Here is a 15,000-nt window from a genome sequence, read left to right on the forward strand (position 1 = left end):
GTTCCACTAGTAACAACAGCTCAGCAGGTTGAGTTCTCTTTGGCTGGGGCTCGCGTTAGTGTTCCACTAGTAACAACAGCTCAGCAGGTTGAGTTCTCTTTGGCTGGGGCTCGCGTTAGTGTTCCACTAGTAACAACAGCTCAGCAGGTTGAGTTCTCTTTGGCTGGGGCTCGCGTTAGTGTTCCACTAGTAACAACAGCTCAGCAGGTTGAGTTCTCTTTGGCTGGGGCTCGCGTTAGTGTTCCACTAGTAACAACAGCTCAGCAGGTTGAGTTCTCTTTGGCTGGGGCTCGCGTTAGTGTTCCACTAGTAACAACAGCTCAGCAGGTTGAGTTCTCTTTGGCTGGGGCTCGCGTTAGTGTTCCACTAGTAACAACAGCTCAGCAGGTTGAGTTCTCTTTGGCTGGGACTCCATTTTAAAGGATAGCACTGTATATTTCTCCAATTAGGAGAAAAGAGGGGAAGAGAAGGACGAGAGGGTTAATAAGCAGAACAGTATCAGGGAATGGTCGTGTCTGAGAATGTTGGGAGTCAAATAAATGAGTCCCACTAGAATATAACAAGCCTCTATAGTCCCCATGTTGGGAGTCAAATAAACGAGTCCCACTAGAACACAACAAGCCTCTATAGTCCCCATGTTGGGAGTCAAATAAACGAGTCCCACTAGAACACAACAAGCCTCTATAGTCCCCATGTTGGGAGTCAAATAAACGAGTCCCACTAGAACACAACAAGCCTCTATAGTCCCCATGTTGGGAGTCAAATAAACGAGTCCCACTAGAACACAACAAGCCTCTATAGTCCTCATGTTGGGAGTCAAATAAACGAGTCCCACTAGAACACAACAAGCCTCTATAGTCCCCATGTTGGGAGTCAAATAAACGAGTCCCACTAGAACACAACAAGCCTCTATAGTCCCTCATGTTGGGAGTCAAATAAACGAGTCCCACTAGAACACAACAAGCCTCTATAGTCCTCATGTTGGGAGTCAAATAAACGAGTCCCACTAGAACACAACAAGCCTCTATAGTCCCCATGTTGGGAGTCAAATAAACGAGTCCCACTAGAACACAACAAGCCTCTATAGTCCCCATGTTGGGAGTCAAATAAACGAGTCCCACTAGAACACAACAAGCCTCTATAGTCTATAGTCATGTTGGGAGTCAAATAAACGAGTCCCACTAGAACACAACAAGCCTCTATAGTCCCCATGTTGGGAGTCAAATAAACGAGTCCCACTAGAACACAACAAGCCTCTATAGTCCTCATGTTGGGAGTCAAATAAACGAGTCCCACTAGAACACAACAAGCCTCTATAGTCCCCATGTTGGGAGTCAAATAAACGAGTCCCACTAGAACACAACAAGCCTCTATAGTCCCCATGTTGGGAGTCAAATAAACGAGTCCCACTAGAACACAACAAGCCTCTATAGTCCCCATGTTGGGAGTCAAATAAACGAGTCCCACTAGAACACAACAAGCCTCTATAGTCCCCATGTTGGGAGTCAAATAAACGAGTCCCACTAGAACACAACAAGTATATATATAGTGCACTACATTTGACCAGGGCCCTATTCCCTATATATAGTGCACTACTTTTGACCAGGGCCCTATTCCCTATATATAGTGCACTACATTTGACCAGGGCCCTATTCCCTATATATAGTGCACTACATTTGACCAGGGCCCTATTCCCTATATATAGTGCACTACATTTGACCAGGGCCCTATTCCCTATATATAGTGCACTACTTTTGACCAGGGCCCTATTCCCTATATATAGTGCACTACTTTTGACCAGGGCCCTATTCCCTATATATAGTGCACTACTTTAGACCAGGGCCCCTATTCCCTATTTAGTGCACTACTTTAGACCAGGGTCCCTATTCCCTATTTAGTGCACTACTTTAGACCAGGGCCCCTATTCCCTATTTAGTGCACTACTTTAGACCAGGGCCCCTATTCCCTATTTAGTGCACTACTTTAGACCAGGGCCCCTATTCCCTATTTAGTGCACTACTTTAGACCAGTGCTCTGTGTTTTGTATTACACATTGCACTACTTTAGACCAGTGCTCTGTGTTTTGTATTACACAGTGCAATGCTCATCTTTTGTTAAGGGATTTTTTTTATCAATAATGACTAATTATGTATACATTTCAATCAGGACTGACTAATCAGAATACTATTATGTTACTGTATAGATGTATGAATTTTCTTTTAATCTTAGTACTGAATATAATGTGTGTAAATATAATCAAGAATTAGAACAATGACTGTCTGTTCCTTGGTAGAAATTAATGAACTTATCGTCAGACTGGCTAGAATGCTTATCTACACAGGAGGATCTTGGCTCTGTGATAAATTATATTAAATTGGTGGGAGACGATGTGGGAAGGCTTGAGATACTGCCTTTGTACCAGGGTGGGAGAAGAGACGGGACAGTTCGAAAACTAATGACGTCATTTTCAGTTTATAACCTGTGGGAAACTGTATCGTGTTCAGTACTCTCGTGAATAAACGCTACTGATTGATTTTGAGACTGGTCTCTGTCCATTTTATGCAAATAAGGGTCTTACAAATTCTTAGGAGTGGACAGAGTGTTGAATTGAATTAGTTGAATAAAACATAAAGGAATTTAATTCCTGTAACATCTTTAAAACAAAAACTAACTACAGATAGATAGTAACCAATACTGTTACAAAGAGATACACAATCAGTTAGAGGAAAAACAAAAAGAAATGGAGGAATTTACTGAAGAAAGATCAAGTGTATTTAAAAAATATGGGTGAAAATGCACCGAATCATATTTTTTATTTCCAACATAGAAATTTTATCTAAAATAATTTACAGAAACTTGTTAACAAATGACAGAGTCATCCATGATTCACGAAACCATTTTTATTTTATTTTTTTGAAAGAGGAAGCTAACGTACTTTAAGCATGTTTTCATTTCAGTCTCCTCCGTCTCCAACTAACTGCAGTTCATTTGTCCGGTTCTTCTTCTTCTATTAATAGTGTAAAAAGAGGGGGAAATAATAGCTATTGTTGGCTGACTAATCACCATGGCAACAGTAGTGTGAACATTCTGTACAGCATGAAGGACTTTGTGTAGTCAGTGTGTAGTCAGTCAAGCGTTGAGGAATGAGCCTATATCTCCTTTAATTTATCTGTTTTTAGAGATGTGTTCAGGTCAATCTGAGTTGTGCGTGAGTAACAGAGGTTTCTCTCTCTCTCTTCTCTCTCTCTCTCTCTCTCTCTCTCTCTCTCTCTGTCTCTTCTCTCTCTCTCTCTCTCTCTCTCTGTCTCTTCTCTCTCTCTCTCGCTCTCTCCCTCTCTCTCTCTCTCTACCTCTCTTATCTCTCTCTCTCTCTCTGTCTCTCTCTCTCTCTCTCTCTCTCTCTGTCTCCTCTCTCTCCTCTCTCTCTCTCTCTCTCTCTCTCTCTCTCTCTCTCTCTCTCTCTCTCTGTCTCTTCTCTCTCTCTCTCTCCTCTCTCTCTCTCTCTGTCTCTGTAGGTCGACGTCTGGTCATAGGAGAAAGAGGAGATACAGGTGGGTATGCAGATAAATATGACACATTGTGCACATCATATGTAGCCTTACATTCAGACTCAGTGAATGTAACTAGGCTAATGCTTGTTACATTACAAACACAGTATTCATACCCCTTCACTTATTTCACAGCCTGAATTCAAAATGGATTACATAAACAAAATTGTATTTATTAATTTATTTGAAAATGAAAAACAGAAATATCTAAAAAATCACATGCTTTGAAACTCCAAATTGAGCTCAGGTGCATCCAATGTTCTTTTGATCATCCTTGAGAGGTCACGACAACTTGGAGTTCACCTGTGGGCCAATTCAATTGGGGTATTGTGTGTAGATGCGTGAGGGAGAAAAAAAATGACCCTAACCCTAACCCTAACCCTAACAATATTTTCCAAATGTACTGTACCCTTTTAACCTGCTTAATGAAAATACACCAACCTGTTTCCCTTTACAGATCGGGTAGCCCGAAGAACAAACTGAAAGACAAAACCAGAAAGAGGTAAGGATCCCTCTTTAAAAAAAATATATAATCCAACCTACAATAATGGACACGTCAGACTGTTAGGTTAGATGTTCCGTAGACTTAACCCCTTACACTCATGGAAATATAGGTCTATATGGATAGGGCCAAATTGAAATGTTTCTAACAGAAGAACCATAAAAAGCATATGCACGACCCTGGTTAAGAAAACACTATGGACATTATGAGGAAATGATCAGACCAAAAGGTGAGGACACATCAGTTCATCTGACACAAGACTGAATCCAAAACATCATGTGAATTTGACATTTCCTGTACTTTTCACAACATATTGTCAATAACGAAAATACTCTGGATACATTCAGTAACATAATAAGAATATTCAATGACATGTTGGAGTAGGTGCAATATAATACAAATCTATGACAAGGGTTTGAGTGAACAGTCTAACTGGTGTTGCTAAGTGACCAAACTGTGGGTTTGAGTGAACAGTCTAACTGGTGTTGCTAAGTGACCAGACACCTCTCCAAACTGTGGGTTTGAGTGAGAGGTCTAACTAGTGTTGCTAAGTGACCAAACACCTCTCCAACCTGTGGGTTTGAGTGAGAGGTCTAACTAGTGTTGCTAAGTGACCAAACACCTCTCCAAACTGTGGGTTTGCGTTAGAACTCTAACTGGTGTTGCTAAGTGACCAAACACCTCTCCAAAAAAGTGTGAAACAAATCAGAGTATATTTTACATTCTTCAAATTAGCCACCCTTTGCCTTGATGACAGCTTTGCGTACTCTTGGCATTCTCTCAACCAGCTTCCCCTGGAATGCTTTTCCAGCAGTCTTGAAGGAGTTCCCACTTATTGGCTGCTTTTCCTTCATTCTCCTTCACCTCATTTGGGATGAGGTCGGGTGATTGTGGAGGCCAGGTCATCTGATGCAGCACTCCATCTCTCTCCTTTTTGGTCAAAATATCCCTTACACAGCCTGGAGGTGTGTTGGGTCATTGTCCTGTTGAAAAACAGATTATTGTCCCACTTAGCGCAAACCAGATGGGATGGCATTCTGCAGCGATTCCGCATATCATGGATGAAGTTTAGATTTTTTTTACAGATTGACCAATGGTGTTTATATAAAATCGAACCCTGTGGTACATCTTTATTCACGTAAACAAACTCGGACTTAACCCCATCCAGTCACGATGGCCTGAGTTCTGTCACCAAGATAATGATGAAACCATGAACAGGCGTCAGAGCTCAGACCTATCGAGGACAACTTATTCAATAAAATAACATGATCAACAGAAACAAAAGACAAGTCCACAAACAAAGCAACACATTTCATTTGAGTGTCTAAAGGGCTGACAGGAAAATCAACGTGGTTGCTGTAATAGTGCTATTACCATGTGACTCGAGGAAAAAGCCTTCAACTATAAGGCGTTTTTATTTTTTTACCTCTCATAGTTCAGTCATTGAGGAACTACCCTTGTCGTTTTTTGTTTGGAACACAGCCCTGCGTCCGCACCATTAAACAATATATATATTTTTTTAACATTTATTTAACTAGGCAAGTCAGTTAAGAACAAATTCTTATTTTCAATGACGGCCTAGGAACAGCCTGCCTGTTCAGGGGCATAACGACAGATTTGTACCTTGTCAGCTCGGGGATTTGAACTTGCAACCTTCCGGTTACTAGTCCAACGCTCTAACCACTAGGCAACCCTGCCGCTCCAATTACTGTTGTTGTTTAGGCAATCCAAAAACGGTCCATTATAAATCACAATCTGGTTCAAGTGTGCATCACTTGAAAGCTTCTTCTATTGCCAACATGGTGAGCTATTGCCAACATGGCTAGCTATTGCCAACATGGCTAGCTATTGCCAACATGGCTAGCTATTGCCAACATGGCGAGCTATTGCCAACATGGCTAGCTATTGCCAACATGGCTAGCTATTGCCAACATGGCTAGCTATTGCCAACATGGCGAGCTATTGCCAACATGGCTAGCTATTGCCAACATGGCGAGCTATTGCCAACATGGCTAGCTATTGCCAACATGGCTAGCTATTGCCAACATGGCGAGCTATTGCCAACATGGCTAGCTATTGCCAACATGGCTAGCTATTGCCAACATGGCGAGCTATTGCCAACATGGCTAGCTATTGCCAACATGGCTAGCTAAGTTCTATAATGTGATCTTGCAGTGTTAGTCTTTGTATTTTGGGCATAGAATGGAGTCCTCATGAGTGCATTCAAGAGCGTGTTCCGTGGCACATTTTCTTCACATAGACGCGTGTCATCTTTGTAACGGTGGCCCCTACATAGCGATCAAAAACATTGATACTGTAAATGTACATATGTTTTCAAATATGGAAATGTGAAGTGCAGGGTGTGGGTTGCTTGAAATGACATCGAAGAGGTATTTAGTATAAAATGCTAATGGCTCATCTTTTAGGACACCGACTCCTCTCGATTTAATTTACAGCATTTCTCTCACTCAGACAACAACAAATGTGCAAAAGTTTCCCAATTAGTGGGAGAGAAAGGGGGCGTAACAGCTGTCGGTTTAAGACCCAGACTGCGCTGTGAACCATATTGTGATGCATGTCACAAGCTTGCATGTGATATGATCTCAGTCTGTTTCATTGAGCACGGTAACATGCACACAATAATGTCATTATAGACAGATTAATATAATATCTTGTTTTAAAAAAAATTATAACATGCTTTGCAAGTAGAACAATAGCCATAATAATCCTGTTTACATGGACATATCTGAAATCAGACTACCTGATGGGATTTTTGATAAATGCAGGAAATCGCCAATCAAAATAAACATTCCACCACAGTGACCATTCTACCACAGTGACCAGTCCACCACAGTGACCAGTCTACCACAGTGACCATTCTACCACAGTGACCAGTCCACCACAGTGACCAGTCTACCACAGTGACCATTCTACCACAGTGACCAGTCTACCACAGTGAGCAGTCCACCACAGTGACCATTCTACCACAGTGACCATTCTACCACAGTGACCAGTCTACCAGAGTGACCAGTCCACCAAAGTGACCATTCTACCACAGTGACCAGTCTACCACAGTGACCAGTCCACCACAGTGACCAGTCTACCACAGTGACCAGTCTACTACAGTGACCATTCTACCACAGTGACCATTCTACCACAGTGACCAGTCTACCAAAGTGACCAGTCTACCAAAGTGACCATTCTACCACAGTGACCAGTCTACCACAGTGACCAGTCAACTACAGTGACCAGTCCACCACAGTGACCAGTCTACTACAGTGACCATTCTACCACAGTGACCATTCTACCACAGTGACCATTCTACCACAGTGACCAGTCTACCAAAGTGACCAGTCTACCAAAGTGACCATTCTACCACAGTGACCATTCAGTTACCAGTCCACAGTGACCAGTCCACCACAGTGACCAGTCCACCACAGTGACCAGTCCACCACAGTGACCATTCCACCACAGTGACCAGTCCACCACAGTGACCATTCTACCACAGTGACCATGTTATTTGCGTGTGTGTGTGTGTGGGTCTGTATATGTGTTTGTGCGTGTGTGCGTCTGTCCGAATGTTTGTGTGTGCGTGTGTGTGCGTGCGTGTGTGTGTGTGTGTGTGTGTGTGCGCGTCTGTATATATATATATATGTGTGTGTGTGTGTGTGTGTCCAACAGGTCCCCATTAGAGTCCCCCAGTCGGACGTCTCAGCGTAGAGGCAGCTGCTGTAGCTCCCACAGTGCATCACTCTCCTCCACAGGCCACAGCCCCTCCAAGTCCCTCGGCAGGTAGGGACCCCCACATGGTGGCTCCCAACCCCACCCTTAGATACATGCTTTTAATCAGACTCCTTTTGGTCTACTGATGTATCGACATCTAAGGTTTGCAACAGCTCTGCTAGACATGTGTGATTCTTATATGGTCAGAATGAAAATATTATGACTGACTCGAACATGTTTAAAAGGTTATACACTTTACTCTAGAGTCTATAACTGCCTATAGCTAGTACAAAATACACTATACTCTAGAGTCTATAACTGCCTATAGCTAGTACAAAATACACTTTACTCTAGAGTCTATAACTGCCTATAGCTAGTACAAAATACACTATACTCTAGAGTCTATAACTGCCTATAGCTAGTACAAAATACACTTTACTCTAGAGTCTATAACTGCCTATAGCTAGTACAAAATACACTATACTCTAGAGTCTATAACTGCCTATAGCTATTACAAAATACACTATACTCTAGAGTCTATAACTGCCTATAGCTAGTACAAAATACACTATACTCTAGAGTCTATAACTGCCTATAGCTAGTACAAAATACACTATACTCTAGAGTCTATAACTGCCTATAGCTAGTACAAAATACACTATACTCTAGAGTCTATAACTGCCTATAGCTAGTACAAAATACACTATACTCTAGAGTCTATAACTGCCTATAGCTAGTACAAAATACACTATACTCTAGAGTCTATAACTGCCTATAGCTAGTACAAAATACACTATACTCTAGAGTCTATAACTGCCTATAGCTAGTACAAAATACACTATACTCTAGAGTCTATAACTGCCTATAGCTAGTACAAAATACACTATACTCTAGAGTCTATAACTGCCTATAGCTAGTACAAAATACACTATACTCTAGAGTCTATAACTGCCTATAGCTAGTACAAAATACATTATACTCTAGAGTCTATAACTGCCTATAGCTAGTACAAAATACACTATACTCTAGAGTCTATAACTGCCTATAGCTAGTACAAAATACAGTAAATCAAATCAAATGTATTTATATAGCCCTTCGTACATCAGCTGATATCTCAAAGTGCTGTACAGAAACCCAGCCTAAAACCCCAAACAGCAAGCAATGCAGGTGTAGAAGCACGGTACCAGTCAAATGTTTGGACACACCTACTCATTCAAGGGTTTTTCTTTATTTTTTACTATTATCTACATTGTAGAATATATTTTACATTTGAGATTCTTCAAAGTAGCCACCCTTTGCCTTGATGACAGCTTTGCAACACTCTTGACATTCTCTCAACCAGCTTCACAACGTTTCATTTCAATTAACAGGTAGTCACCTGGAATGCATTCCAATTAACAGGTGTGCCTTCTTAAAAGTTAATTTGTGGAATTTCTTTCCTTCTTAATGTGTTTGAGCCAATCAGATGTGTTGTGACAAGGTAGGGGTGGTATACAGGAGATAGGCCTATTTGGTCAAATACCAAGTCCATATTACGGCAAGAACAGCTCAAATAATCAAAGAGAAACGACCGTCCATCATTACTTTAAGAAATGAAGGACAGTCAATACGGAAAATGTCTTCAAGTGCAGTCGCAAAAACCATCAAGCACTATGATGAAACTGGCTCTCATGAGGACCGCCACAGGAATGGAAGACCCAGAGTTACCTCTGCTGCAGAGGATAAGTTCATTAGAGTTACCAGCCTCAGAAATTGCAGGCCAAATAAATGGTTCAGAGTTCAAGTAGCAGACACATCTCAACATCAACTGTTCAGATGAGACTGCGTGAGTCAGGCCTTAATGGTCGAATTTCTGCAAAGAAACCACACCAATAATAAGAAGAGACTTGCTTGGGCCAAGAAACACGAGCAATGGATATTAGACCGGTGGAAATCTGTCCTTTGGTCTGATGATTCCAAGTTTGAGATTTTTGGTTCCAACCACCGTGTCTTTGTGAGACACAGAGTAGGTGAATGGATGATCTCTGCATGTGTGGTTCCCACCATGAAGCATGGAGGAGGAGGTGTGATGGTGCTTTGCTGGTGACACTGTCTGTGATTTATTTAGAATTCAAGGCACACTTAACCAGCATGGCTACCACAGCATTCTGCAGCGATACGCCATCTCATCTGGTTTGCGCTTATTGGGACTATCAGTTGTTTTTCAACAGGACAATGACTCAACACACCTCTAGGCTGTGTAAGGGCTATTTGACATAGAAGAAGATTGACGGAGTGCTGCATCAGATGACCTGGCCTCCACAATCACCCGACCTCAACCCAATTGAGATGGTTTGGTATGAGTTGGACCGCAGAGTGAAAGAAAAGCAGCCAACAAGTGCTCAGCATATGTGGGAACTCCTTCAAGACTGCTGGAAAAGCATTCCAGGTGAAGCTGGTTGAGAGAATGCCAAGAGTACGCAAGCTAAAGGGTGGCTACTTTGAAGAATCTCACATATGGCCTTATTTTGATTTGTGTAACACTTTTTTCTTTGATGTCTTCACTATTATTCTACAATGTAGAAAATAGTAAAAATAAATAAAAACCTTGAATGAGTAGGTGTGTCCAAACTTTTGACTGGTACTGTACTCTTGAGTCTAAGTAATTTCAGCAGCTTTGTTCAGTACTCTTTACAGTTTGTACTATTTATTAAAGGTCCAATGCAGCCGTTTTTATCTCAATATCAAATTATTTCTAGGTAACAATTAAGTACCTTACTGTGATTGGTTTCTATTAAAAATGCCCCCCCCCCCCCCAAAAAAAAAAACAACCAAATAGCTTCTTATCAAAGAGCAATTTCTCAAACAAGAATTTTGCTACGACTCTCCAGGAGTGGTCTGAGTGGGGAGGGGAAAACTGAAATGAGTTGTTATTGGCCGAGAGGTTTAGGACTCTCTTTCTTATTGGTCTATTAACCAATGTATCGCCTGGTGTTACCAGGCAGGCCAAAACTCCATCCCTCCAAAACAGGCTGAAATTCCAGGCCATCTTTTCAAACAGCTCTTACACTAAAAGGGCATTTTCAACATTTTCACAATAATATTTCAACTTCACAGTGTTGAAGTATATATATATATATATATATATGACAGGGAAATCACATTTTTTGACTGCACTGGGCCTGTACTGTACTGTACAATATTATAGCATTGCGGCCGGTTTGTTCAGTACTCCTGTCTGTCTGTCTTTCCAGGCCCAACTCCAAGCACAAGACAGAAGGACACAAGGCCTGTGTGAGCCCGTCCCCGTCTCCGTCCCCCGGTCCTGACGGTCCTGTCACGTGGCACAACGGGCACCACCACCGCGACCGCGGCTTCAACGGCAAGGCGGGCAGACTCAACCACAGCCACGCGGTCGAGGAGGACAAGGAGCAAGATGTACGTAGTCTCCTCTATCTCCCCTCCCCTCCCCTCCCCCTCACTAATCCCTGTCCTACCTTCTAAACTGTAGCTATTCCTACACTTAAATGTAGGAATAGCTACACACAGGAATAGCTACACACAGGAATAGCTACACACAGGAATAGCAACACACAGGAATAACTACACACAGGAATAGCTACACACAGGAATAGCTACACACAGGAATAACTACACACAGGAATAGCTACACACAGGAATAGCTACACACAGGAATAACTACACACAGGAATAGCTACACACAGGAATAGCTACACACAGGAATAACTACACACAGGAATAGCTACACACAGGAATAGCTACACACAGGAATAGCTACACACAGGAATAACTACACACAGGAATAGCTACACACAGGAATAACTACACACGGGAATAGCTACACACCGGAATAGCTACACACGGGAATAACTACACACGGGAATAGCTACACACAGGAATAGCTACACACAGGAATAACTACACACAGGAATAGCTACACACAGGAATAGCTACACACAGGAATAGCTACACACAGGAATAGCTACACACAGGAATAACTAAACCCAAGGAATAACTACAAACAGGAATAACTACACACAGGAATAACCAAGCACAGGAGTAACTAAACAGAAGAATAGTGTGGAGGATAGATACCATGTCGATAGGAGAGGGAGACAGTGTGGAGGATAGATACCATGTTAATAGGAGAGGGAGACAGTGTGGAGGATAGATACCATGTCGATAGGAGAGGGAGACAGTGTGGAGGATAGATACCATGTTGATAGGAGAGGGAGACAGTGTGGAGGATAGATACCATGTCGATAGGAGAGGGAGACAGTGTGGAGGATAGATACCATGTCGATAGGAGAGGGAGACAGTGTGGAGGATAGATATCATGTTAATAGGAGAGGGAGACAGTGTGGAGGATAGATACCATGTTGATAGGAGAGGGAGACAGTGTGTGGAGGATAGATACCATGTTGATAGGAGAGGGAGACACTGTGGAGGATAGATACCATGTCGATAGGAGAGGGAGACAGTGTGGAGGATAGATAGCATGTCGATAGGAGAGGGAGACAGTGTGGAGGATAGATACCATGTCGATAGGAGAGGGAGACAGTGTGGAGGATAGATACCATGTCGATAGGAGAGGGAGACAGTGTGGAGGATAGATACCATGTCGATAGGAGAGGGAGACAGTGTGGAGGATAGATACCATGTCGATAGGAGAGGGAGACAGTGTGGAGGATAGATACCATGTCGATAGGAGAGGGAGACAGTGTGGAGGATAGATACCATGTCGATAGGAGAGGGAGACAGTGTGGAGGATAGATACCATGTCGATAGGAGAGGGAGACAGTGTGGAGGATAGATACCATGTCGATAGGAGAGGGAGACAGTGTGGAGGATAGATACCATGTCGATAGGAGAGGGAGACAGTGTGGAGGATAGATACCATGTTAATAGGAGGAGACTGTGGAGAATACTATTTGAGTGTAGTTTAGAGGGTACGGCAGGGATTAGGGAGGGGGAGGGCAGGGGGAGATAGAGGAGACTATGTAGGAGACGTCTTGCTCCTGCCCGCGTTGCCGTTGCAGCCGCGGTCACGGTGGTGGTGCCCATTGTGACACGTGCAGTTATTCCTGGGTTTAGTTATTCCTGTGTTTAGTTATTCCTGGGTTTAGTTAATCCTGGGTTTAGTTATTCCTGTGTTTAGTTATCCCTGGGTTTAGTTATTCCTGTGTTTAGTTATTCCTGTGTTTAGTTATTCCTGGGTTTAGTTATTCCTGGGTTTAGTTTTTCCTGTGTTTAGTTATTCCTGGGTTTAGTTATTCCTGGGTTTTGTATTCCTGTGTTTAGTTATTCCTGGGTTTAGTTATTCCTGTGTTTAGTTATCCCTGGGTTTAGTTATTCCTGTGTTTAGTTATTCCTTTGTTTAGTTATTGCTGTGTTTAGTTATTCTTGTGTTTAGTTATTCCTGGGTTTAGTTATTCCTGGGTTTTGTTATTCCTGGGTTTAGTTATTCCTGTGTTTAGTTATTCCTGTGTTTAGTTATTCTTGTGTTTAGGTATTCCTGTGTTTATTTATTCCTGTGTTTAGTTATTCCTGTGTTTAGTTATTCCTGGGTTTAGTTGTTCCTGTGTTTAGTTTTTCCTGGGTTTAGTTATTCCTGGGTTTAGTTATTCCTGGGTTTTGTATTCCTGTGTTTAGTTATTCCTGTGTTTAGTTATTCCTGTGTTTAGTTATTCCTGGGTTTAGTTATTCCTGGGTTTAGTTTTTCCTGTGTTTAGTTATTCCTTTGTTTAGTTATTCCTGTGTTTAGTTATTCCTTTGTTTAGTTATTCCTTTGTTTAGTTATTCCTGTGTTTAGTTATTCCTGTGTTTAGTTATTCCTGTGTTTAGTTATTCTTGTGTTTAGTTATTCCTGTGTTTATTTATTCCTGGGTTTAGTTATTCCTGTGTTTAGTTATTCCTGGGATTAGTTATTCCTGGGTTTAGTTATTCCTGGGTTTAGTTATTCCTGTGCCTACAGGGTAGTTTTTTTGACTCTGTAAATCTATCTGTCCAATCTGTCTCTACATTCTTGCTGCCACCGCTCACCCCTGGCTTTACTTGGAGGTTCATACCATCTCAACATTCCTTAGACGTAACTGGTTAGATAGCAGCGGGAGGAGGCGAGGGATGGATGTTTGAATCACAGGTTACATAACCATGAGTTAACCATCCTCACTGCGGTGCCGAGACAGCACAAACAGATCTGGGACCTGAAGTTTTCAGAAAGACAAACTAAATACTGACTCACTATGATCCATCGATCTCTAAGCATTTGCATAGCACATATGCAGTACAATGGTAATATGGAGGTTTATTATTTTGGTGTGTATTCCAAATGGTACCCTGTTCCCTATATAGGGCACTACTTTACTTACCAGAGCCCTAAGTAGTGCATTATATAAGGGATATGGTTCCATTGGGGCGGAGCCTCAGGCACCCAGGGTTCTCTAATGAACTGGATAAACTATTTGGTTTCTTTTAAGGCTGCACACTCCTGCAGTGCTTCTCACTTCTGAATCTTGTTATCAAGGGAAAGAAAACCACTGAAATACTTTAAAAGTGTTATTTTGCTACAGCTCCCTCAAATGAAACAACTAGGAAAGAGGAGAAGGTTTATGTAAAAAATAGAAGAAGAAGAAGAAGAAGGCCCTGTTTAACTTCTTTGATGTGGTGCAGAGTACGCTCGTTTAGGAATTTTGAGGAAATATTTGAGTCTTTTGATCATGCAGATAGTAATGCTTGATAACAACTGTCAACTTCTACCATCTGTAGCTGACTAATGTAAACTATCAGAGATGGATGTAGTAAAGTAAGGCTTTAACGATGCTATTTCTACCTCTGAACTGAACCAACTCTAGCTTTTTATTGTCATATGGAAATTCTATGATCTGGCCTGACGGATTGTTGTGGGGATTTTTAGCTGAGCCTAATTTATACAATTTCCAATGCTTTTTACGACACGTGATTGGTTTAAATTTGGTTACAGGTTCAGCTCTGGTGCCACAGTATACCTTAGACAGTACGGTCATTGGAGTAGGCTAGACGGAACATGGATGGGATTGGTCAGAATAGATTGAGTGACAGACGGAGAAGTCCTTCCCCTTTACTGGTACAGTAGCAACAATTGTTGATGTAGAAAAAAAAAAGTTTGTCTAGAATTGCTGTTTTATTTTTTTTATTGAAGCTAGTCAGACCAGTTTTCTAGTTTACTCAGAATAGATGTTGTATTCC

The 15,000-nt window shown here is 41.8% G+C and overlaps 1 protein-coding gene across 1 annotated transcript in view; it reads left to right on the top strand.

The window, feature by feature from the left end:
• The window catches only part of srrm3 (serine/arginine repetitive matrix 3), a 113,083-nt gene that overhangs the window by 64,485 nt on the left and 33,598 nt on the right, over positions 1–15,000 (top strand). The window contains exons 6-9 of the mRNA XM_065023953.1: positions 3,516–3,551; positions 4,006–4,050; positions 7,732–7,842; positions 11,007–11,190. Coding sequence (XP_064880025.1) covers positions 3,516–3,551; positions 4,006–4,050; positions 7,732–7,842; positions 11,007–11,190 — 376 coding nt within the window. The remainder of the gene's footprint in view (positions 1–3,515; positions 3,552–4,005; positions 4,051–7,731; positions 7,843–11,006; positions 11,191–15,000) is intronic.

The sequence above is a fragment of the Oncorhynchus nerka genome, linkage group LG10 (assembly GCF_034236695.1).
Source record: "Oncorhynchus nerka isolate Pitt River linkage group LG10, Oner_Uvic_2.0, whole genome shotgun sequence".
Lineage (NCBI taxonomy): Eukaryota > Metazoa > Chordata > Actinopteri > Salmoniformes > Salmonidae > Oncorhynchus > Oncorhynchus nerka.